This window comes from Desmodus rotundus, chromosome 3, assembly GCF_022682495.2.
Source record: "Desmodus rotundus isolate HL8 chromosome 3, HLdesRot8A.1, whole genome shotgun sequence".
Lineage (NCBI taxonomy): Eukaryota > Metazoa > Chordata > Mammalia > Chiroptera > Phyllostomidae > Desmodus > Desmodus rotundus.
Window position 1 is genome coordinate 49,203,488 of NC_071389.1, and position 26,006 is coordinate 49,229,493.

The following is a 26,006-nucleotide window of genomic DNA, read 5'->3' on the forward strand; positions in this document are numbered from 1 at the left end:
AGAAAGGAGGGAGTAAGGGAAGGAAAGAAGAGTAAATGGATGTCATAAGTAGCTTACAATTTCACCAAATGCATATAAAAAACATTTTACTCTACTAGTTTTTAGTTGATTCACTTTTAATTGAGTTTGTTGGGGCGGCACCAGTAACAGGTTATTATACAAGTTACAGGAGCACAGTTCTACCACACAACATCTGTACACCGTATTGTATGCTCACCACCCCAAGTCAAGTCTGCTTTCCATAGTGGCTGTACCATACTGAATTCCTAACAACAATTCAAAAGGTTCCCCTTTCTTCACATGCTTGCCAGCACTTGTTTTTTGTTGATTTGTTGATAATAGCCATTCTGACAGGCATGAGATCATATATCATTAAGGATTGATATTGCATTTCTCTGATGATTAGTAATATTGAGCATCTTTTCATATGTCTATTGACCATTTGTATGTGCTCTTTGGAGAAGTGTCTGTTCAGGTCCCTTGCCCATTTTTTAATTGGGTTGTTTGCTTTTTTGGTGTTGAGTTTTGTATGTTCTTTATAAATTTTGGATATTAGTCCCTTGTCAGATGTATCAGTGAATATGTCCTCTCATTCTGTGGGTTGTCTTTTTATTTTGTTGATTATATCCTTCGTTGTGCAAATACTTTTTAGTTTGATGTAGCCCTGTTTTTTTTTTTCTTTTGTTTCCCTTTCCTGGGGAGATATATCCAATAAAAAATTTCTGTGAACGATGTCTGAGATTTTGCTGCCTATGTTTTGTTCTACAATTATGGTTTCAGGTCTAACATTTAAGTCTTTGATCCATTTTCAATTTATTCTTTGTGTGGTATAAGAAGGTGGTCTAGTTTCATTTTTCTGCACATCCTTCCAATTTCCCAAACACCATTTATTGAAAAGCTTATCATTAGCTCATTGTATGTGCTCACTTCCTCTGTCAAATATTAATTGACTGTAAAGGTGTGGATTTATTTCTGGGTTCTCTATTCTGTTCCATTAATCTTTGTGTCTGTTTTTATGCCAGTATCATGCTGTTTTGATTACTACGGCCTTGTAGTATAATTTGACATTAGGTAGCATGATTCATCCAACTTTGTTCTTCTTTCTCATGATTGCTGTTGCTATGCAGGACCTTTTGTGGTTCCATATAAATTTGTTCCAGTTCTTTGAAATATGTCATTAGAATCTTGATAGGAATTGTATTGGATTTATAGATTGTTTTGGGTAGTATGGACATTTTAATGATGTTAATTCTTCCTATCTTTGAACATGGTATGTGCTTCCACTTATTTGTATCTTCTTCAGTTTCTTTCTACAGTTTCTTTCTTCAGTGTCATATAATTTTCCATGTATAGGTCTTTTACATCCTTTGTTATGTTTATTCCTAGGTACTTTATTCTTTTTGAAGCAATTGTGAATGGGATTGTTTTCTTAATTTTCCTTTCTGTTAGTTCATTATTGGAATATAGAAATGCAAGTGATTTCTGAATATTAATTTTGTATCTTGCTACTTTGCTGAATTCATTTATCAGTTCTAGTAGTTTCTTAGTGGAATCTTTAGGGTTCTCTATGTATAGTATCATGCCATCTTCAAACAGAGTTTTACTTATTACTTTCCAGTTTGGATGCCTTTTATTTTTTTCTTCTTGTCTGATTGCTGTGGCTAGGACTTCCAGTACTATGTTGAATAAGAGAGGTGAAAGGGGACATCCCTATGTTGTTCATGATCTTAAGAGGAATGTTTGTAATTTCTGCCCTTTGAGGGTGATGCTGGCCACGGGTTTGTCATACATGACTTTATTGTGTTTAGGTGTGTTCCTTCTATTCCTACTTTGCTGAAAGTTTTTATCGTGAATGGGTGCTGGATTTTATCAAATGATTTTTCTGCATCTATTGATATGATCATGTGGTCTTTGCCTTTCATTTTGATTATGTGGTAAACCACATTTATTGATTTGTGAATGGTGTACCAGCCTTGCATTCTTGGAATAAATCCCACTGATCATGGTGTATGATCATTTTGATTCATTGCTCTATTCAGTTTGCTAATATTTTGTTGAGGATTTTAGCATATATTATCATCAGGTATATCAGACTATAATTTTCTCTCTTTCTAGTATTTTTATCTGGTTTTGGAATTAGGATAATGTTGGACTCATAAAATGAGTTTTGGCGCCTTCCCTCCTCTTGAATTTTATGAAACAGTTTGAGAAGACAAGGTGTTAGTTAGTTCCTCTTGGAATGGTTGGTAAAATTCACCTTTAAAGCCATCTGGTCTTGGCTTTTGCTTTTTGGGAGTTTTTTGATTACTGCTTCAATTTCATTAAGTGTAATCTGTCTATTCAGATTCTCTGGTTCTTACTGATTTATTTTTGGTAGATTGTATGTTTCAAAGAATTTATCCATTTCATCCATGTTGTCCAGTTTGTTGCCATATAACTGTACATAATATTTTCTTACAATCCTTTGTATTTCTTTGGTGTCAGTTGTTATTTCTCCTCTTCCATCTCTGATTTTATTTATTTGGATCCTCTCTCTCTCTCTCTCTCTCTCTCTCTCTCTCTCTCTGCCTCTCTCTCTCTCAGTGAGTCTGGTTAAAGGTTTGTCAATCTTTTTTATCTTTTCAAAGAACCAGTTCTTAGTTCATTTATCTTTTGTATCCTTTTTTACACTCTATTTCATTTATTTCTGCTCTAATCTTAATCATTTCCTTCCTTATACTTACATTGGGCTTTGTCTGTTGTTTTCCTTCAAGCTCCTTTAAGTGTGAAGTCAGATTTTTTATTTGAGCTTTTTCTTGTTTTTTTTGAGATAGGCCTGTAATGCTACTAATTTCCCTCTTAGGATTGCTTTTCCAGCATCCCACAGATTTTGGATTGTTGTGTCTTCATTTTCATTTGTTTCAAGGTATCTTTTGATTTCTTCCTTGATCTTCTTGACCTATACATTGTTTAATAAGATGTCATTTAGCTTCCATGTGTTTGTATGTTTTTCAGGTTTCTTCTTGTGATTGATTTCTAGTTTCACAGCATTGTAGTTACAGAAGATGCTTGATATGATTTCAATCTTCTTAAATTTATTGAGACTTGTTTTGTGTCCTAACATGTGGTCTACCCTAGAAAATGTTCCATGTGCACTAGAAAAGTATGTGTATTCTGGTGCTTTGGTGTGAAATGCACTGAAAATATCAAATAAATCCATTTGATCTAGTGTTTCCTTTAAGGCCATTGTCTCCTTGTTGATTTTCTGCCTGGACGATCTATCCATTGAATTCAATAGGGTGTTAAAATCCCCAACTATACTGTATTTCTGTGGATCTCTCCCTTTATGTCCATCAAGATTTGCTTTACATATTTAGGTGCTCCTATGTTGGGTATGTAAAGGTTTACTAGGGTTATATCCTTTTGTTGTATTGGTGCCTTTATCATTATGTAGTGTCCTTCTTTGTCTCTTACTATAGCCTTGTTTTTAGAATCTATTTTGTCAGATATAAATACTGCTGCCCTGGCTTTTTTTTTTTTTCCTTTTCCATTTGCATGAAGTATCTTTTTCCAACCCTTTACTTTCACTCTTTGTGTATCTTTTGATCTGAGACGTGATCAAGCATATATATAGCTCTTGTTTTCTTATCCCTTCTGCTACCCTATGTCTTTTGGTTGGTGCATTTAAGCCATTTACAGTTAAGGTGATTATTGATAGATATGTATGTAGTGCCATTTTATTGTTAGACTGTTTTCTTTTCTTTCTTTCTTTCTTTCTCTTTCTTCCTTTCTTTCTTTCTTTTTTTTCTTTCTCCTCCTCCTCCTCCTCCTCCCCCCCCCCTCCTCCTCCTTCTCCTCCTTTCTTCTTCTTCTAAGTAAGCCCTTGTTGCAGTACTGGTTTGGTGTTAACAAACTCCTTTAGCTTTTCCTTGTCTGGAAATCTCCCTATTTCTCCTTCAATTTTAAATGATAGCTTTGCTGGATAGCCTTGGTTACAAGTGCTTGCTTTTCATCACCTTGAATATTTCACATCACTCCCTTCTGGCTTGAAATGTTTCTAATGAGTGATCAGATGAGACTCTAATTGGTGCGCCCTTGCAGGTAACAACTACCTGCTCTTCTCTTGTGGCTGTTAGAATACTCTCCTTGTCTTTAAGCCTTGTCACTTGAATTATGATGTGTCTCAGTGTAGGCCTGTTTGGGTACAATTTATTTGGGACCCTCTGAACTTCCTGGATTTTCTGTGTCTTTCACCAGATTAGGAAAGTTTGTGGTCATTACTTCTTCAAATAGGTTCTCAATCACTTGCTTGCTCTCCTCTCCTTCTGGTATTTCCATAATGTGGATGTTGTTACCCTTCGCGTTGTCCAAGATGTTTCTTAAGCTCTCCTCATTTTTTTTTAAATCCTTTTTTCTTTTTGCTGCTCTGCCTAAGTGTTTTTTTCTACCTTGTCTTCTAAAATAGTGATTTGATCCTCTCCGTCATCTAACCTACTATTTATTCCTTCCGGTGTATTATTTATTTCAGATATTGCATTCTTTATTTCTGACTGGTCCTTTTTCATGGTTTCTGTATTTTTTTCCCCACTGTTGAGTGTCCTTTTTTTCATTACTCTAAACCCCTTATCTGACAAATTGCTTTCCTCCATTTTAACTAGTTCTTCTGGAGAATTCTCCTGTTCTTTTACTTGGGGTCTATTTCTCTGTCTTCCCATTTTGGCTGCCTCTTTTTATTTTCTGGCTTAGACGTTAAACTGATCAAATGTTAATCCACTCAATTGTTAATCTAATCAAACTGTAATCAGCAGTCAGTTTTGAGTAATTAAGCCTGGGGCAGAGTAATTTCTGTGGGCGGGGCTAATGCTTCCCATCAGACTAATGCCACTTGCAGAGGAGTGCTCTGCCTGAGAAAGATGGCTTCTGCAGTGTGGGTAATGGCTCAGCACAGGGAACCTGATAGCTGTTCCTTCATTCTCTACCCATAGCCACCAGTCCCAGACTCTCCTCTAGCATCTCTACTGTACTCTACCCTCCCTCTGCCAGAGCCCAGGGTAAGTGGCTGCAAATGAAATTGTGTGTATTGGCCTTTTAAGAGGCTCTTTGCATCTTCAAGCATCTCTCCATCAGAAACAAACCCTGCTGCTTTTCACAGCTGGATATTATCTAGATTCCTTTCCAGCTCTGGTGCTGTAGGCTAGGGAGCCCAGCTTGGGGTTTAGACCCCTCGCTTCTCAAGTGGAACACCCCTGGCTGCTGAAATCTCCTTCTGGAACTTCAGCTGCCACCCATGAGAGCCCAGCCAACTCTCTTGCACCACGTCCATGCTCCCTACCAGTCTTGTGGTAAAGTGGTTTCTTCTATATGTCCTTGGTTATAAGGCTTCTCTACAGCTAGTGTTCAGTTGGTTGGTTATTCAGGATGCTTTCTCTACGATTTAGTTGTAATTCCAAACTGGTCCTCTAAGGAGGTTAGTGTAGCTTCCACTTCCTCCTCTGCCATCTTTGATCCTGCCCTGAACACTTTCAAAGGGATTCAAAGGAGAAACTTCCAGGAAACCAGCCATTCAGTAATGCCAAACTAATTAAACAATGAGTTCTTTTCCCTGGTGGAATCCACTTGTGCCAACATATGGCATCAATAACCCTCTCGTTGAATATTTATGATTTTATTTGAAACATTTCAGGAAAACACTTTATCTTTTTAAAATTCACAAGCAACTAAAACTTTTTAAATTTATGGTACAAAAATAAACAGCTGCTTTGTTTTTTTCTAGGGAACTGTTTTAATATACAGTTATTCACATTCATGACATTTTTATTGTGTCCTTGATTTTCCAAGCTGGAGTACAAAGGTGATAATGAAATGCTAATTCGAATTATAATAGTTTGCACTTGCATAGCACTTCAGGGTTAGTAAAGTGCTAAAACATATACTCTCATTTAACTCTAATTTATGTCCTTGGTGTCAGTAGTCATTAAATTTCAATCTTCTTCCCCAATCCCTCTGGGACCATTAGAATGGGCTCAAGGTCCCCTTCTCATTCACTCTCCCCTACCAGGCAGCTTCCAACTGTTGTCACTTGTCACTGTTATCTTTCCAAAGTGTGGATCTGATTGTGCAGAGGGAGCAATGTTCTGCAGCGGCAATGGCTTTGAATCAAACAAAACTGAATGTGAATGCTGGCTCTGGTACTTCCTAGCTACATGACCTTGTAAACTTAACTTCCCTAACTTCTCACCTGCAAAGTAGGGGTAATAATACCCTCATTGCAACATTGTTGCAAGAACTATAGATGATATATTTAAAAGTCTAGTTTAGTACCTTGCACATATATACTAAGCACTCCAAAAAATGACTATCTTGTTATTTGTCACTACCCTGCATAAGAATGTTCACGAAACAACAACTACTTACTGAGAAAGTACCATGTGTTAGACATTGCGTTATACAATGAAGACGCTGCAATGACTAGAATGCTTACAGTCTAATAAAACCAAAACAGGGACATCCAGACTTCAATAGGGATAAATACAGAATACTAAGAAAGTACACAGATGCAGCATTTAGACCAGTTTTACGCTGTGATCTTAAATTTGGACAGACCTGAGTTTGAAGAAGGAGGTAAAGAGGAGATGGGATAGGGTGGGGTGGGAAAAAGCTTAAGCTAGAAACCTGACATTTATTTACAAGGGCAGGGCAGAGCTTGGTGAGTGCTGAAACAGGCGGGCGCTGAGTGTGGCTGGAGATATGGTAACGCAGGAAGGTAGAGGGGAAGAGATGAGGAAGAGATGGAGAATGACAAGATGAGAAACTGGAGAGGTGAGGGGAATTGAAAGCCATGTTAAGAAATTTGAATTTTGTCTTGAAGAGAGCAGAGACCTATTGAAAAAGTATAAGCAGGAGATAAACCTGATCACATTTGCTTTTTCAGAAGTGACATTTCGTGACCTGTCATAGAAGTCCTTCACCTAGCCTACACAACCATACATGGGCTTCTGGCTATTTGCAATTTCTTTGAAATTGGGTGCAAATTTGTGTGTATGTGTGTGCATGTACGTGCGCGTGTGTGTTTTTCCAGAGACAGCATCCATAAATCTGACTCAAAAATGAATAAAAATCATCATCTGAATGCTTCCTGCAGGATGAAAGGAAGACTTCCAGACTCTTTTCATATTCAGGCGAACACCTTCATTTTATAGTCCCTTCCACAAAGTTTAGAATAGAGCCACTTTTAATTTTTTTGCCATTTCTAATATTCCTCTGAGTCTTTTCCTAGTATAGCTCTCTGGACTGACCCGCTCTTCCCAATCAACCCCTACCTCCCACCTACCTTCTGCTCACAGAATTACCCCTCTCTGAAAGCCTGGCTGAGCTGTGTCTTCCTTCTCTAGCATTCTCTCATTTATCTTTCCCATTTTTCTCGAGCTGAAGCACATTCCACAGTCATGGAGTTCAAATGACCCAGCTAGAATGAGAGGTGGACAAGACACCAGGCCACTAGAAATAGGAAGTCCAGAGACTGGCCCATACTTCCATGGCAATCAGATGCACAACAGAACTCATCTTGAAAAATCATCTGGGAGACAATGGACTGTTTTTAAAATGGTGCTAGAACAACTGGTCCTCTATAAAGGGAAAAGAATGAATTCTTACTTCAGATCATTCTCAAAAATGAGTTCTAAATGAGTAAAATCAAAGCATTAAAACTTTCAGGAGGGAAAAAAAGTGGAAACCATCTGCGCATATTAAAACTTAAGAGATAAATTTGACTACTATAAATGTCTTTTTATTGAAAGATACCATAAAAAGAATGGAATGTTGAGCCATATATTGAGACAACTGTAAAAGAATTAGTATCCAAAATACGTAACGTCTTTCAAATGAATAAAACAAGAAAAAAATGTTCAGTTTTTTTAGATATTTTATTAAAAGGTGTTACTGTTTTTACATACCACAAATTGAAAAAAATCGAATAGTCTGAAAAGATCTAATTTTGGAAATAGTATGAAGAAATAAGTATTCTAATCTCTTTTGATGGGAATGTAAACTGTTATAGCCATATTGGAAAACAATTTTAGTACTCTGTAAATCTGAACATATGCCCACCTCTTCCAAGGAACTTTTGTGTATGTGCACTGGCAGATGCATGTAATATTTGTAACAGCGTTGTTCATATCAGAAAAAAATTGAAATCAGCCCAAAGTCTATGAACATTCGAAAATATAAGAAAATTGTGCTATAGAAGTATACAGTGGTAAAAATGAATAGAATTTATGCATATATATCAACAGGAAATAATGTCAACAACATAACATTAAATGAGGTTAACTTGCAAAAGAAAGCAAACAGTATTATTTTATTTACATATAGACAAACAGACAAATCTAAATACATATTTTTAGAATTACTAGACCTGTGGTAAACATAAATAAATGAGGGAATTTTATTAACTCCACACATCGGTTGCCTCTCAATGAGTCGGGCAGGACAAAGTAAAGGGACATGATTGAAAAAGACATAAAGTAGCCTTTTTAAACCAAATTAAGAAATATGGGTTTTTGTTTTATTATTACACATTAGAAAAATATACATGTTATATATACTCTTGTTATTTGTGTATTTCACCATAAAAAACTTGAAAAAACAAAAGCAATCATAAGATGCATGCAATGACCCACAAAATTCATGGTTCTTCTGCTTGAAGAGCTTCCAGTCTGGGGCTTGTTTCAGGTCTCTGTCCTTTCTACTTCATATACTATTGTAAGGGACTCTCTTTATTATTTCTTCTTCTACATTATGTTACATTTCTTCTGTCTGCTTAAGGTGCATGCTTAATGTGTTCATTTTTTTCTTTTTCTTTTTTTCTTCTATTTTTCTTTCTTCCCTCCCTTTATTCCCTTCTGCCTGCACCCTCCCTCCTGCCAGCATCACCCCTCTTAGAGCATGTCCCTGGGTAGTATATATAGGTTCTTTGGCTTCTCCATTTCCTATACTATTCTTAATATCCCCCTGTCTATTTTGTACCTACCATTGATGCTACTTATTCCCTGCACCTTTTCTGCCATTCTCCTCCCTCCCCTACCCCACTGATAACCCTCCATGAGATCTCCATTTCTGTGATTCTGTTCCTGTTCTAATTGTTTGCTTAGTTTGTTTTTGTTTGTGTTTTAGGTTCAGTTGTTCATAGTTGTGAGCTTGTTGTCATTTTCTTTTTGTATTTTTGATCAACTTCTTTTTCTTAGATAAGTCCCTTTAACATTTCCTATAATAAGGGCTTAGTGATGATAAACTCCTTTATCTTGACCTTATTTGGGAAGCACTTTATCTTCTCTACCATTTTAAATGAGAGCTTTGCTGGATAGAGTATTCTTGGATGCAGGTCCTTTCTTTTCATGACTTCGAATACTTCTTTCCAGACCTTTCTTGCTTGCAAGGCTTCTTTTGAGAAATCAGCTGATGGTCTTATGGGGACTCCTCTGCAGGTATTTATCTCCTTTTCTCTTGCTGCTTTTAAGAGCCTACCCTTATCTTTAATCTTGGATAGTATAATTATGATGTGCCTTGGTGTGTGCTTCCTTGGGTCCAAATCCTTTGGGACTCTCTGGGCTTCCTGGACTTCCTGGAAGTCTATTTCCTTTGCCAGATTGGAGAAGTTCTCCTTCATTATTGTTCAAATAAGTTTTCAATTTCTTGTTCTCCCTCTTCTCATTCTGGCACCCCTCTGACTTGGATATTGGAACATTTAAAGTAGTCCTTCAGCTTCTCCTCATTTTTTGAATTCTTGTTTTTTTCATTCTGTTCTGGTTGAATGTTTATTTCTTCCTTCTGCTCCAACTCGTTGATTTGAGCCCTGTTTTCCTTCCTGTCATTGTTCGTTCCCTGTACATTTTCTTTTATTTCACTATTCACAGCCTTCACTTTTTCCTCTATTTTGTGACCATACTCAACCATTTCTGTGAGCATCCTGATTACCAGTGTTTTGAACTCTGCATCTGATAGGTTGGCTATCTCTTCATCACTTAGTTGTATCTTTTCTGGAGCTTTGATCTGTTCTTTCATTTGGGCCATATTATTTTTTGTCTCAGCACATCTGTTACATTGTAAGGGGAGGAGCCTTAGGTGTTCACCAGGGTGGGGCAACCCACATCTCTGTGTTTTGGCACTGTATGTGAAGGAGGGGTCCAAGAGGGAACAAGGCCACTTGATTAGCTCTAGATCATCTTTCAGTCACTTCCCCTGCTACCCACAAGCAAATTGGGCCTTTCTCCTGCTACCCACAAGCAAAAGCTACCACGCACAAGTAGGTAGTTTTGTGTACATTCTAGGACCCTGTGGGTCTCTCCAAGGAACTCTCCGGTGAGGCTGGGTGTTTCTCCCACTGCTGCCACCCCCACAGGTTTTTACAGCCAGAGGTTTTGAGGCTTTATTTCCCTGTGCTGGAACCCTGGATTGCGTGGTCTGTTTCACTCCCCAGTTGTTCCTCCTGGTTTATCTGCATTCAAGTGTGGGACTACTAGTCTGCAAGCCACCACCTTGCCAGTTCCAGTCCTTGAACTGTCACTTCACCCACCCTGTCCTCCAGCCACAGTCTTATTGCACCACCTCTCTGCCCAGCTGCCTGTCTCTGCCCCTCCTACCAGTCTGGATGAATGTTTCTTCTTTAACTCCTTGGCTGTCAGACTTCCACACAGTTTGATTTTCTGGCAGTTCTGATTATTTTTTGTTTTTAAATTTGTTGTTGTCCTTCTTTAGATTGTACATTAATGCATTTATTTTTATACCTTTATCGTTTCTAATGTAAGCATTTCAAGCTAGAATTTATTCCCAATTACTCTAGCTATATCCTGCCATTTTTAATATAATATTTTATCACATGGTTTATTTTTTTTAATTTCCACTGTGATTTTTTTATAATTTAATTGCTTTATAGTCCAAGAATTTGGTCATTTTATTAGTAATTTTTTGAAGTTTTCTGAGACTGTAAGTCTAGTACATGGTTCATTGCTATTTTGTTATATGTGTTTTAAAAAATACTCATAGAGGGTGATTCAGTATTCTACATATGTCCACTAGGACAAACTTTTGGCCATCAATTTTTCTGTAGCTTTATTTTTGTCTGTTTTTAATCAATTTTGATGAGCTAGGTCTTAAAATACCCTGTTTTGACAGTAGATATGTAATATCTACTTGTAGATAGACCAAATTTTTCTTCAAAAAATTTTAAGTTATGATTCTATGTGATACACATTTATAGTTATATATTCTTGATGAGCTAAAGCACTTAACATATAGTCACTCTCTCTCTAGTAATGCATTTTGTTTTAAGTCAATATTGCTGCATAGACTTTTGGTTAATTTTGCTAGTTTTATCATTTTTTTCCTCAAATTTTGGGGGTATCACTGGTAATAGGATATAGTTTAATTACTTTTAAATTTAATCCACTATGATAGTCTTTGTTTTTTTAATTGAAGAGATTAATTCATATTTATTGATGGCAGCTATTGGTATATTTGCATTAACATTCCATTCTATTCTTCATTTTTATCTGCTTTGCTTCTTCTGTTTACTTGGTTTTGTATTATATTTACTAAATATTTTTTCTTTTTATCTTCATTTATTTTGCCTCTACCCACTAAAAAACTATATACTGTATAGTTATTTCTTCTGTTTTTACCCTAGAAATTTTAACATGCACATTTAATTTTAAGTTAATAAATACCTTTATCTTCCTCCCAAAGGAAGTTAATTTAAGTTAATAAATATCTTTACCTTCCTCCAAACAATGTAAAAAGAATCTGAAAATGTTTTTAATCTGATTATTTTTTCTGACAAATGACTTTGTTGTTAAGAATTTTAGTTCAATATTAATTTCCCTAGATTTAGTGAGATATTATTGACATATAATATATGTAAGTTTAAAGTGTACAGTATGATAATTACACACACATATTGCATAATAACTACCAAAAATGGTCATAAGACATCAATAAGATACTACATTTCCATCCCTTCACATAATTATGATTTCTGTGTGTTAATAACTTTTATAATCTACTTTCTTAAAAAGTTTCAAGAAATAATACAGTACTGATAATTATAGTCATCATGTCATGCATTACAACCCCAGATCTTATTTACTTATAGCTGAGAATTTGTACCCTTTAGCCAACATCTTCCAACTTTCCCCACACCACAGCCCCTGCAAATCAATGTCCTACTGTCTACTTGTATGAGTGTCTTTTTTAGATTCACATACAAGTAAAATCATATAATATTTGCCTCCTTTTTATGGCTAAACAATATCCTATTTTATATGTGCATTATACCTCCTTTATCCATTCATCTTTTCATGGACGCTTAGGTTGTTTTCATATCTTGGGAATTGTGACTAATGCTGCAGTAATCATGAGGATGCAGATATCTCTTTGAGAAAGTGTTTTCATTTTATTCCCAGAAGTAGAATTGTTAGATGACATATTAGTTCTATTTTTAATTTTTTGAAGAAACTCCATACTATTTTTCATAATGTCTGTACCAATTTACGTTTCCACCAACAATGCACAAAGGTTCCTTTTTCTCTGAATCTTTATCAACACTTTTTTTTTGGTCTTTTTGATAATAACCATTTTAACAGGCTTGAGGGGATAATACTTACATCATGGTTTTTATTTGCATTTCCCAGATGATTAGTGATGTTGAGCATCTTTTCCTGTACCTGTTGGTCATTTGTATGTCTTCTTTGGAAAAGTGTCTATTAAAGTCCTTTGCCCCTTTTTCATTCAATTTGTTTGGTTTTGTTTTTACTGTTGAGTTGCATGAGTTCTTTCGAATATTAACCCCTTATCCGATAGTTTGCAAATATTTTGTCCCTACCCCTTAGGTTGCATTTTCATTCTGTCGATTGTTTCTTTCACTGTGAACAAACTTTTTAGTTTTGTGTAGCCCCACTTGTTGCATTTATTTCTGTGGGTATGGATGTTACATCTAAACAATCTTTGCCAAGGCCAATGTCAATGAGCTTTTCCCTTGTTGTCTTCTAGTAGTTCTGCAGTTTGGGGTCTTCCACTTGTTTTCAATCTATTTTGAGTTGATTTTTATGAGTGTAATAAGATAAGGTCCTATTTTATTCTTCTTTATGTAGTTATTCAGTTCTTGCAACACCATGTATTGAAGAGTCTGTCCTTGCCCCCATCGCATCTTTTGGGCTCCTTGTTAAATATTTTTTTACAGTACATGTGTGGGTTTATTTTTGGACTCTCAATTCTGTTCCATTGATTTATGTCTATTTTTATGTCATTCATATTGTTTTGACTTACATTGATTTTTTTAATCCTACCACTAGACATTTTATTATTATTTTATATAGTTAATATTTGTTTAGATTTAACTGCACATTTGCATTTAAAACATTTTTAAATTTTATTGCAGTTCCTTCTTGTAACTCAGACCTCTCTGCAAAGGTGTGCATTCCCCACTGACTCCTTTTGCAAAGCTCAGTTTCCCACATAGACCCCATCTCCTTATGGGGTGGGCTCTAAACCAGTATCCCACTCTGTGCAGACCCCAGGCAGTCTTCTGTCCTTCCCCTTGGGAAAAAAAAAACACCTATTTTTTCCCATTCATCTATCAGGTACTAACAGATACCAGCAAAGCAAAAGCTAAATACAGACCTACTTAACATAATGTGTTACTATCTTGTTATTCTGGTATTTTAGAAATTTCTGTACTTTACAGCCAGAGCTCAATTATCCATTAAAGGGGTGTGTGTGTGTGTGTGTGTGTGTGTGTGTGTGTGTAGTTTTGTTGCACTGGAAGGCTTTGCTCTGCCTATTTAGTCCACCATACTGCTGAAGACAGAAATTGGCAATATCTTTCATATTATCTTCAATATAGACGATAGCATATAATTGATATTCCAAGATTTTAAATGCATGTAGATGTTGTAGACTCCAAGATCCAAGATCCAAGCTCCTCATACTATCAAACAAATATCTGAAACTAGTCTGACTTACACATGTACTGAATTGAAGTATCTTTATATGCTACAAGAAAAGTGCACTCTTATCCCTGTTTTGTCTTCATCTGAGTGACCCATTTTTCATCACCTCTTCCAGGAATACTTTCATGAGTCAGCCTCACTGCCATCATGAACGTAACCTGGTACAGATGTGCTACATGTGTGTTTTACCATACCTGAGATTTTTCTTGGCATAGATTTTTCACTGTATTTAATTTATTGCCTAAATATTAACTTGTAAGAATCTGAGCTTAGTTGCTATGTCGTGTTCATTTGTGTCGCTTGCACTTGGCATAGTGTCTAGCTTGGAGAAGGTATCAGTTAATGGTTTTCCATGAATGAATGCACAATTCATTTTATTTTTTCCAATAGATAAATTTTATTGCATTTTTAAAATATCAAAAATAGATTTTTAGAATATACATTTTTGGCTCCAAATATGTTTTTGCTTCCAAACTTCAGGCCTATCTCTTATGTCAGTTCTCTTAGAAAACATCTAACCATTACTTTTTTGAGTGAGTATTTAAATTGCATACTCTTCACAAACCAATTTATGTCAGAGCTAAATTGCTTTCATTAGCCCAAGAAAAAAACTTTCATGCAAAAATACTTTAAGACTTGAAACAATTTCATTGTTTTTGAAATGTGAAATATCATTAGCAAATCAAAGGCAGGATAACTATAACCATTAACAGTCTTATTCTAATTAGCTATTAATTATATATGCTGTTTTATACTATATTGAAGAATTACAGCTATTACATAATCATCCATGATATCATTTACATTTAAAGATTGAATCTTGAAGGATTCATTAACATGTCTTTTTAATTTCTTTCAATTTATAGACATCATGACTCACATTCAAAAATTCACCACTTTTTTATGAAATTAGATTTCACTTAGATTGTTTACCTCTCTGAAACTTCCAACTTAATAATGTCCCACTTTCAGCTGGAACTTAGCACTCTACCCATGTTCCCTGTACTTATCTAAGCATTTGTTAAAATATATTTTTAAGTATATACTATATACAGTAATACACTTGCTAGTTACCTTCGTATACACAAAGGTGAAACAGGTTGCTACCAAGGTGAATTAGATATGATTTGTACCTTCAAAGATTCATCATCTAGAGAAGTAAGAAATAAACTGGAACATAATCAACAAAAGAAAAAAACAAACAAAATATAAACAGAGACATTGAAATTAAGAACAATCTAACGATAGCCAGTGGGGAGGGAGGAGGTGACAGTGGGGAGAAGGGTTTTCAGGAACTACTATAAAGGACACATGGACAAAACCAAGGGGTAGGGTGGAAGCAAGGGAGAGAGGTGGGTTTGGCTGGGGTGGGGGGGGAGTGGGGGGGTAGAAAATGCAGATAGCTCTAATTGAACAACAATAAAGTAATTTAAAAAAGAAAGAAAGAAATTAATTATATAGATGTGCCTCTGTATCTGTGTATATAAGTATTAATAGTAACTAACAGTTATCAACTCTTCCTATGTGCCAATCACAGTTTTACATTTTCACAAGTAATTCATTTCATCTAATCAAGGTCATCGATTATAAGATATACCATTATTGTTGTTGTACTAAGAAACACTCCTTAAAAATTCTAACCTCCTGTTGATTGTAAGATGCATCCCAAATATCAAAGATGTTAATATGTAAAAAAATGCAGAACTTTAAATTGATGCAATGCAATGACTCATTGAATATTCTCTATAACCCTTCAGGTTAGGTAATGTTATTGTTCCCATTTTACTGATGAAGAAATTAATAGGGTTCAGATGCATTAAACAATTTGCTCAAGACCATACAGCCAGAGAGTTGATGAGTGGGGATTGAACCCATACCAATCTGATCCCAAATACCGTGCTGTTAGCCTCTGTACCACAGAGGTCTTATGTAATAGGACGTTCATGAGTTTCCATATCTTTTGTTCTTGACACGGTTTTATTTAAAGTTGGAAAAGAATACAGGAATATCTTTTAATTCCTGAGAGAAATTGAGAATTTAGTTGAGATGAGATTTGAATGTAAAAAAACCCCTCTGTTTTGAAATTTATTTGTGTACATTCAGCCTAACATGGTTATGTTACTAAAGAGTATAAGACTAAAGAGTAACCAGTATACCTTACCAATAGCAGTCATGAGACAATTGAGTTTATCTTATTAATCTATGAATTTATACGATTACACTGTATGTAGATATAAGGATCCTTACAGGATGGTATAGATTGCACAGAAATTTAGTGAACTTTTACAATGAGTATAGACTTTACTTTTTTCTATTTTTAAGGGCAGATTGGTAGTTAATAGACACTATCTATTAAATTTTCATTTTTAACTTATATTTTGAAATGGTAGCAACATTCTGTATAGCATGTTGAAATTCTAACAAGGAGCCACAAATGACTAACCAAAAGCAAGAAACTATATATTTAATCTTAAGTGGCAACTCCTACAATCTATTTTTTTTACTAATGAGTTAAGAAACAACAACTATATGTTACATTGTTTCTGCCTATAAGTAATAAATTACACATAAGAACAAGCAGTAGTTAGATGTACCCTGGGCCAATTGCATAGTCATGGATACCAGAGAATTCATCTGTGAAAATTTAGCAAAACAAAATTAGAAATGTCAAACTGAAAGGATCTCATTAAGATAATTCTTCTAGAAATGAATAAAAATTCTGTCGCAGCTGTTCATATCCTGAGCAGTCGAGATGAGATGGACAGAGCTAAGGAACCGTGTTTCCCAGGATATGGCGCCGTGAACACCTGCATCACTAGACTGCTCCTTACAAATACAGATTGGGCCCCCAACCCAGACCCACTCTGTCAGTATGACTTTGGGGAGAGCTCAAGAATTCACATTTTAAACAAGCACCTGCACCCACCAGGAATTATAAGCATGAAGGATTTGAGAACCATTGGTTTAATACTCAACATTTCCCTACCAAGTACTATGTATGGACTTAAGGCAGATGTTAATGAACTATCAGTGATTTTTTTCACCAAACATGAGAGATAAAATGTTTCATTTACTAGATATTTATGAACAGTGTAGGGAGACACAAAAGAAATGTGAGCTCATGTACTCCAATGTGTATCTATTCCTGCATGTCTTATAAACAACTGTGCACCACCATTAAATCAGAGTGCATACTGCTTTCTGAAACCTAACACAGTGGCAGGAAAAGAGAATTGAGGTAATCCTAGTAGCTGTGGGAATAGAAAGAAAGGGGCAACTCCATAAATTAATTCAAAAAAGAAACTCCACAGGGACAGTGGCAAATTTAATATTAATGGTAAACAGAAGGAGAAAAAAGTAGAATACCTTGGGTGCTGAATCCGGGAGCAGAGAATGATGAGCAGGGACACAGGGATGGAAAATGTTCTGGAAACAATCCAGTGTTGGAGGGAAGAAGGTGGGCGTTTGTGGTTGGCCCTTTCACCGCCACATTTATAATGGTGAATTGAATTTTGTTATTGAGTTTACATATAAGTAGATTTAACCAAATTGATATCTAATTCATCATTATTTTTTTACAGCAATTGTTCAACTGTCAAGCTCTACGGAAACTAAGCATTCCTGACAATGACCTTTCAAACCTGCCAACCACTATTGCTAGTTTAGTTAATCTTAAAGAACTCGACATCAGTAAAAATGGTAAGATTTCATCTCATGTCTAATTTTTAGTGGAAATATGCTTTAATGTTTTCTGTTAGCAAATGGTATAATACTTTCTTAATTTTGTTGTAACTCTAAGTTAATGTTATTAGAATGTTAAATCTTATAAGTCTTAGAGAGAAAACCTCTCTCCTTTTCTCCTACTAGTGTGCTTGATTTTCCTCTGCATTCAAATGTGTTATTTAACCTTTTTTAGAATATTTTACTGCTTTTACAATATTTGTTTTCCTCATTCTCAGAAAGTGTGGCAGGGGGCTAAGGGTATTTTATATAAACATAGAAAACATAGATCCTTTCTTCAAAACATTATAATTGAGTTGATATATGCCTGATATTAAATATAACACCTATAATTAACAAGATGGTCTTGTGAACCTCAAAATTTGTTAAGAAAGTAACTTATGTTAAGTGTTGTTAACACACAAGCAGTAAAAACCAAAGAGAGAAACAAAGAGCCAACAAGGGGAGACGAGGCAGCTCCGGGAATTGTTGGGTTTGTCTATTAACTTGATTGCAGTGACTCTGCCGTTAGTGTTTGCAAAGGTCTAAACTCATCAAAGTGCTCATATTAAATATGTGTGGCTCTTTGTGTACCGATTATACCTCAATAAAGCTGTTAAAAAAGAAAAGGTAAAAGTAACGTGTACTCTAAAGAAACAGAAGTTAGTTAAGGTTGGCTTGACATTCTAAGTAAATAGGGAGGTTAATTTAATCTGTTTTATTAAGGACAACCAGGAAAATCTCTTGATTACATTAAATATGACATTTCTAAGAAATCCTGGACCATCCTGTTAAAATTAAGATCGTGCTGTTATTATTCACTAGAAGCAGACCCTATTTCTCTTCCCAGTTTTATTTCTTAATAACATGTATGAGAAACTGACATACTACATATTTAAATCAATTATGTATTGTCTGGGCTCCTCTTACTAGAATTAAAATTCAGTGATGTCTCAATTTTGTTGTTTTCGTTGCTGGTGTACCTGTATTGCCTAAACCAGTGTGTGGCACATTGTAGGAGCTCAACAAATAGTTATTGAATGAATTCATTCATGAATTCATTAATGAATGGTTCTTCTGGATGAACATGAAATACATGTTGAAATGTACTAACGTGAATTGCTAGTAAGATTTCTTCAATAAGTCTATGAGAGTCATAGAGAAGTATAGTGTCACAGGAAAGATAGGACTGACATCTATAAATAATCAGTGAATATCATAAAACAGATATGCTTTATTATAAAATGAAGTGTTTAATTATATAGCACAAATTACAGTTGCAAACTCTTAGATAATAGAATGATTAATTAAGACTGCTTTATTATAAGAGAAGAGTTCAAGTAAAAGATGTAGCCTGAGGATTTCCGTGAAGCATAGTAGCATCTGAGTAAAGGAGAGCATTTGTTTGAAGGAAGCAACGTGAATACAAACAGGGAACACACACATATGCGTTCTTCTGCAACAACTTGACTTACCACTTAGAGGGTTTTCAGGAAAACAGTTCTGAAAAGAGTATATTCAGACTTATAGAACAGCAACTAGGCTTAAGCCCATTCAAAGATGACGTGAAATCTACCTTTATTATTTTAAGATTTATAGGCCACATATTTATGTGGATTGGCATTTCTGTACTTTATTAACAATTAATGCTGTTTATTTATTTAAATACACTTACATTTGAAAAACTATTTTCAAATTATAGTTTCTGAGAAATATAGTATGGCCAATATACCACATCCCTTGGCCTTCAGGAAGGTTTGGCAGTACAGTCCAAATAAATACCAATCTATCTTAAAGAGAATCAGAAAAAATTCATCACCAAATATAAACACAAAACTCCTGATAAATATGAGATTTTTGAGAGTGTAAGTCTGTGAGCATCCTTAAAAGTTTTATATTATTTAGGGACTTTTAATTATGTTCATTGTCTCTATATTCTGGAAATATTTATGCAAAAAGACATGCAAGACAAGGCAAGCCACTTTGCAAGTTAGTGTACTACAGAAGGTTGGGTGAGCATGATGATACAGGAGCCATTGCCAGAAGTTACACAAACTGTAAGATATTTCAACACATCCCCCATTTCAGAAATCATACCTAAAAAAGATGTCACTGAATTCTGTGGCAGACACCTTGACAATTACTTAAGGAGCATAATACATCCTTTGGGAATCTGTCAGGTGAAGAAGGCACAGATAATAGAAAATAAGGGCAGTTAACAGTTACCAAGGTTGGAATAGCCCTGGAGAAAAGCGTCAAGACACAGGAGAATATCATGAGAGAATACCAATGTCAGTATTAGTATTTAGAGACAGAAAATAGAATGGTTACTTTTAAATAGACATTCACTTAAGTACTTTCAGGTAAAAATTTGCCTGAAATGTACTTAGAGTTGATGAATGACTCCTTGCAATGAACTGATGCACTTGGAGGCTGAGTTTCAACCTGATCTTGGTTGTCCATGTGGCCTCCAACCTTCACTTTTCATTCCCACTTCTTCCACCAAACTCATCATCCACCTCACTCTGCTTTTTCCTCATTACCCAGTTCTCTGTCAATGTTACTATTTCCACATAGACAGTCAATGCGAAAATCCATTCTTTCCTCTATCATATGCTTTTGGTTACCAAATCCTGCCAAATATACCTTCTAAATATACTTCACGTCTGTTTTCTTCTCTTCATTGCCATACAGTCTTAATTTAGTCTCTTTCTTTCTCTTAGGCTCCTTAAATATCATCCCAGGTGGTCTCCCTGTGTCCACTATTACCACCACCATTCCCAAACCTATCCTCTTCAAAGTAGCTTTAGCAATCTTTTCGAATTACAAATACACTAGGCTACACTTACTTACGATACTTCAGTTGATGTAGGGTAGAGTGTAGACTCCCTAACACAGCGTTAACAGTCCCCACAATGGACCTCCACCTGCACTTCCATTCCATCTGCCCATCTCACCAAAGATGATTTGCACTTCTTGACTTCATGGTCTAGATACTCAAATATTTAATGCTATTTTACCATCTCTATGACTCTATGTTATTTTCTCTGCCTAAACCATCTTTCATATGTATTCTACCTGGTTCAATCTTACTCATCATCCAAAATGCAATTTAGTATTAAAAACATTTAACACTTAGTTATATTCAAATATTTATGTAGTCTTAATTTTAAGCTATTAAACACTTTAAGCATAAAGAAAATAAGACTAATATGCCCACCATGAGATTTTTTCATGTTTAAAGTGTTAACATTTAGTAAAGATGTCATGCTCTAAAAAAGCATGATTTTTTAAAAATTTAGGGTTTTTTTAAAATAAATAAAACCTTACAGAAACTTGTAAATTCTCATTCTCAACTCTTCCCATTTCCTCCTTCTCAGAGTTAGTGTGTTTAACATTTCAATGAAGTACTAATACATTGTGTACATTGTTCTCCAAGTTTTTGTTCCACATTGTGTTCCGAAATTTGTCCTTGCTGTTCAGTGTGGATCTGATTGTACAAGCAAAGTACCAACTGCCCGCTGCTTCATATCTCTGCCAACACCTGAGGTTATTAGATATTTTAAATTTGGCCAATTAGATGAAAGGCAGCTAGACATTTGAATTTATATTTCCCTAATCGCTAGAGGAGTTGACATTTTTTTTAATTTCTTCTTATTGGCAAGTGTAGAGTATCTTGCTCTACAAAATTCTTTTCTGGTCCATTTTTACTTGGGATTGTTTGGTATGTATGTGGACATTAGTCACTTGGTTAAATGGGTTACAGATATCTCCTCCTAATTTGTGACTTGTCTTCTTACTTTGCTTGAGATGCCATTTGCCATAGAAAAGTTGCCATTTTAATATACTAAAATGTATCACTCTTTACAGTCTGTATTTTTATAAGTTATTCAAGAACTTTTCCTACTCTAATGTCATAAAAATACTGTCTATATTTTCTTCCAAAACTATTAGTTTTTCTTTCTAAATTTAGGCCTTTAATTCACTTGAAAATTATTTTCTTACTCTATAGGACCAAAATTCTATATGAATAGATGATTGTTTCAGCAACATTTATCAAATAGCCTATTGTTTCCCCCCTGATTTATAATTCTACCTCACTTACATATAAAAAACATTTTCCATCCTGCACCATTGGCTTATTGGCCTCTTCCTGTGCCAATAGCGCATTGTTCTACTCTCTAAAACTTAATATTGTTTTAATATCTGATGATACAAGGTTTTTTTTTTCTTTTCAAATGTGTCTTGCTGTTCTTGGTATTCAATTCTTTCATATGAGTTTTAGGTTTAACTTGTGGCTCACAAACAATCTGTTGGATTTTTTTAATTGGCTTAAATTTAAAGATTAATTTGGGAAGAATTGATGTCTTTGTGAGAATATTAGAATCCATGAACATGGCATTTAGATTTATTTATTTATTTACCTATCATTTTTTAGGCAATTTCCATGAGTTTATCTGAGCCAAGCTGATGACATATGCCAAAGAGCAAGATCTCAAATGCTCTCTGCTTACCTTTATTTAGGTCTTATTTTGTGGCTTTCAATAGAGTTTTTGATTTCCTTTAAGAAAATCTTACATACATTTTATTAGAGTTATCTCTAAGTTGCTAGTTATAGATTGTATTATTTTTAAAAAGTACTTTGTCTAAATTTAGTTGATGCTATGTAAAAACATTACTCATTTTGATATCTTTATCTTACATTCAGCCACAGTGCTCATTATAAGTTCTAATATATAATCAGAAGATTCTTTTGAATTTCCCTGTATAAAACCATATCAACTAAATATGACAGTTTAGTTTTCTTTCCCATTATTATAAATTTATATCTTCTTGAGTATCTTTTCCATAAGCTATAATTTTCCGGGAAGTCATCTAGTGCGTAAGACAGGCTGTCAATTTCAATGTCAAGCATTGTCCTCAGGCTTCTCTTATGTGTTTTGTTAAGTCTCTACTGTATTTGTGGTAATGACATATTTGTCATTTGTATTCCTAATATAGTTTAATTATGCCATCTATCTTTTCTTTACTTTATTATCCATCCTGCAGAGGTTTTACCACTCTACTAATTGTTTAAATAATACCCTTTTGGTTTATTAGTCTGTTGGTTGGTTGTTGGTTTATTTTCCAATTATTAAATTCTACTTTATTACTTCCTACTGTAACTATTTTATAATGTCTCTTCTACTTCAAATAGTTTATTCAGTTATTTTTTTAGTATTCCAAGATATTTATAGGTGTTTTGGCCATCAAATTTTTTTGAGATGTGTTACAGGCTACATGGTCTAGGTGGTACTAATTCTCACTACTTATTGACTTTCACATTGTGGCCAAGCATGTGGTCAATTCTGAAAATACACTTTGTGTTTCTTGTAATATAAATACATATTCTCTGATTATTTGGTATGGGCTAAGAATCCACTAATTATATATTGTATTCTCCACTACATTATAAGCTTTTTAAGGACAAATACTATTTCTTAAGGATTTTTGCATACTTGGAACATTGAAAGCACTCAATGCTTGGAATATTTACCTTCTTGGAACACTGAACACACCTAATGAACTGAAAAGAAATGAACTGGAAAATGAGATTTCAGTCTGTTGTATTCAATAAACATCCTGCTCTTTCATAAAGATTTTATTCTTCTATTTTAACAATAATTACATTAACCTTTATCTTTTTTAATTTCAATTTCCTGAAATGTTATTTTGTATATAGATATATATTTATGCTGCATGTAAATTACCCTTCCTCTCTAAAGTCCCTCTGTTCCCCAAATTACATGGAATAATCCATGGGGGAATGTGTCAGCTTTCCATACCAATGGACCTTTTATCCTTTATTCCGCAGATCTTAATTCAATAGTAAAATAAAAATCCATGTCCATCTGAGATTAATGCATTTTATATGTGTGGTCTCTGAATAAATAGTCTCTGCCTGTTTATAGAACAGATTCATGGTCATAATGGAGTAAATTGTTTTATATGATAAAGCAAGATAATGAATGATGTTTCAAATTAGGCAGTGATTCAGTTTTAAGTATGATTGTTGATTTGTCATAGTTCAGAGAGACTACGACACTATAATTAAAAGATTTTAATGAAAGTGAATTAATGTGAAAGCCTTTCCTAATTCTGCAGCAATTAAGTGATTTTTCTCTCATCCCCTAAAACTTACTTCTATACAAGAATGGATTTTAAAAACATCGTAGTGGGCAAAATTACTATTGTTAGTTGAAAGGTGATCAGAGTTGAAGGCATTGCTGTGTGTTTTTCCAGCTTGCCAATTATCCCTCCCCTTCCCCAAATGCAGACAAAACACTAAAGACAAACAACATCCTCACTTTCAAATAAGGAGATGGAGTTTCTTCCCCAAACATTTGAGAGGATGGATAGGAGTAACCAGTTAAATGATAAAAATATTCAAATGTTGAACATTTTAAGAATAGAGATTCTAGTGATAGATGACAGTTAGATACACAGATACATAGATAGATACCTAGAGAGAGATATAGGTGAGATAGAGACAGAGATAGAGATAGATAGAGGTAGAGATAGATATGAGATCAGTCAGTCCAGAAGGTGTCCGGCCATGTAACATGAAAAATAGAGACATTTATTAAAGAAGATACGAGAAACATTGTATATAGGACAATGATGCCTCAGTCCTCTTCAAAGTAGACACCTTGGGACCTCACACAGTCCTTCCAATCACCGTCAGCTGCCCCTTCGTATTTTCCTGAATCTCATCAATGGTCTGAAAGCTCTTCCCTTTCAAAGGTGATTTTAGTTTTGGGAAAAGCCAGAAGTCACAGGGCGCCAAATCTAGGGTGTAAGGTGGCTAAGTCACCTGGGGGATTTGATGTTTTACAAAAAAATGCTGCACAAGATGTGATGCATGAGTGGGCACATTGTCATGATGAAGTTGCCAGTCACCACTTGCCCATAACTGTGGCCTTCTGAATCACCCAAATAGTTTCCATGGAGGAATGTTCAAGCTTAATGCAAAATTTGACACATTTTCATTGCTCTGCTTGCTCAGTCATTTTGAATATGACAACCACACAGTACACATGCTCACTCAGCAGCATCTACCACCCCCACTGACTAGTACAGTGAAGTTGTCATTGTTCACACATGTCTATTCCAGGCCACTCTCCTTGGCTACCAAGTTACATCAATGTGGTGCCAACCGTTTTCGTTATATGAACAATGGCTGGACTTTTTCCGACAGATGTCATAAATAGATAGATATAGATATAGATAATATATGACATAGATATATCACCAGCTACGTATGTTCACAGGGAAGTCTATTTTGGGATGCCTTTGGTGGGCTGGGGAGAAAATGTTACCATGAATTTGTTCTCAATTAGCAATAAATGTGCTTTTTGGTGTTTGGCAAATCATGACTATTTATTTAGCGTAAAGCTTATTATTTCACCCTATTAAATGCCTAACTCAGCACACTTAATGTGTTACTTATCTGAAAATCACTAACACTTCCCTCACTGTAAGACTACTTTACGTTTCTACAGAATCTACTTCTGCCCACGTTTGTAGAGTTACAATAACCTTGGATTGACTCCCTCTATTTCTGTTACTGATGGCAACGTAGACACAGTCTGCTCCACTGCCGCCTTCTCAGCCTTGTGCCAGGACTTTTAACTCTTTCCAATGTCTTCATCAGGAAATACAGTTAACAAGTAATGCGTTCCTAACACTTCCTCCATGGGGTACAGAGTTTACAATCAGGCCATGTATTCAAATGTAAGGAAGAAATGAACTGCTCCTACCCCCTCATCCTTCTGAAGTCTGTTGAACTCTGTCACCTAGACTGATAAACTTCCCTAGAGTCACTGCAGAGCCTTTTCTGAGCTGAGTGACTAAGCTGTGTTCCCTGTCCCTGTCAGTCCTAGAAAATTGTAAGAGAACAAAACTGAACTGGTTTTGAAACATTGTGAGCCCTCTCTCTACTAGGCCATACTCCCTCCCAGCCTCAGTACAAACTCCTTGAAAATGAGATGAGAACTGCTGTACATTAGTTATACTGTTTCAAGAGCCACAATAGCCACTATCAAAGCATAGGCATAGTAAGTGCTCAATAAAGTGGTTGAATGATAGGGAAAAAACTCATTAGTCAGAAATGAAATAAGGTTATATAACAGTTCATTTCCCATAATAGTACTCAATGTTTGTTGACATTGAGCACTCAATGTTTGTTGTCGAAGCAGAGAAGGAATCAGGTATCATTTTATTTTATTTTGGCTAAGTCAGATTCATTCCTCTGTTAATGAACTTGTT

The 26,006-nt window shown here is 35.1% G+C and overlaps 1 protein-coding gene across 3 annotated transcripts in view; it reads left to right on the forward strand.

Moving 5' to 3' along the window:
• The window catches only part of LRRC7 (leucine rich repeat containing 7), a 483,504-nt gene that overhangs the window by 199,753 nt on the left and 257,745 nt on the right, over nt 1–26,006 (forward strand). For all 3 annotated transcript variants that reach the window (XM_053920503.1, XM_024565449.3, XM_024565450.3), the window contains one exon: nt 17,561–17,678. In XM_053920503.1, coding sequence (XP_053776478.1) covers nt 17,561–17,678 — 118 coding nt within the window. The remainder of the gene's footprint in view (nt 1–17,560; nt 17,679–26,006) is intronic.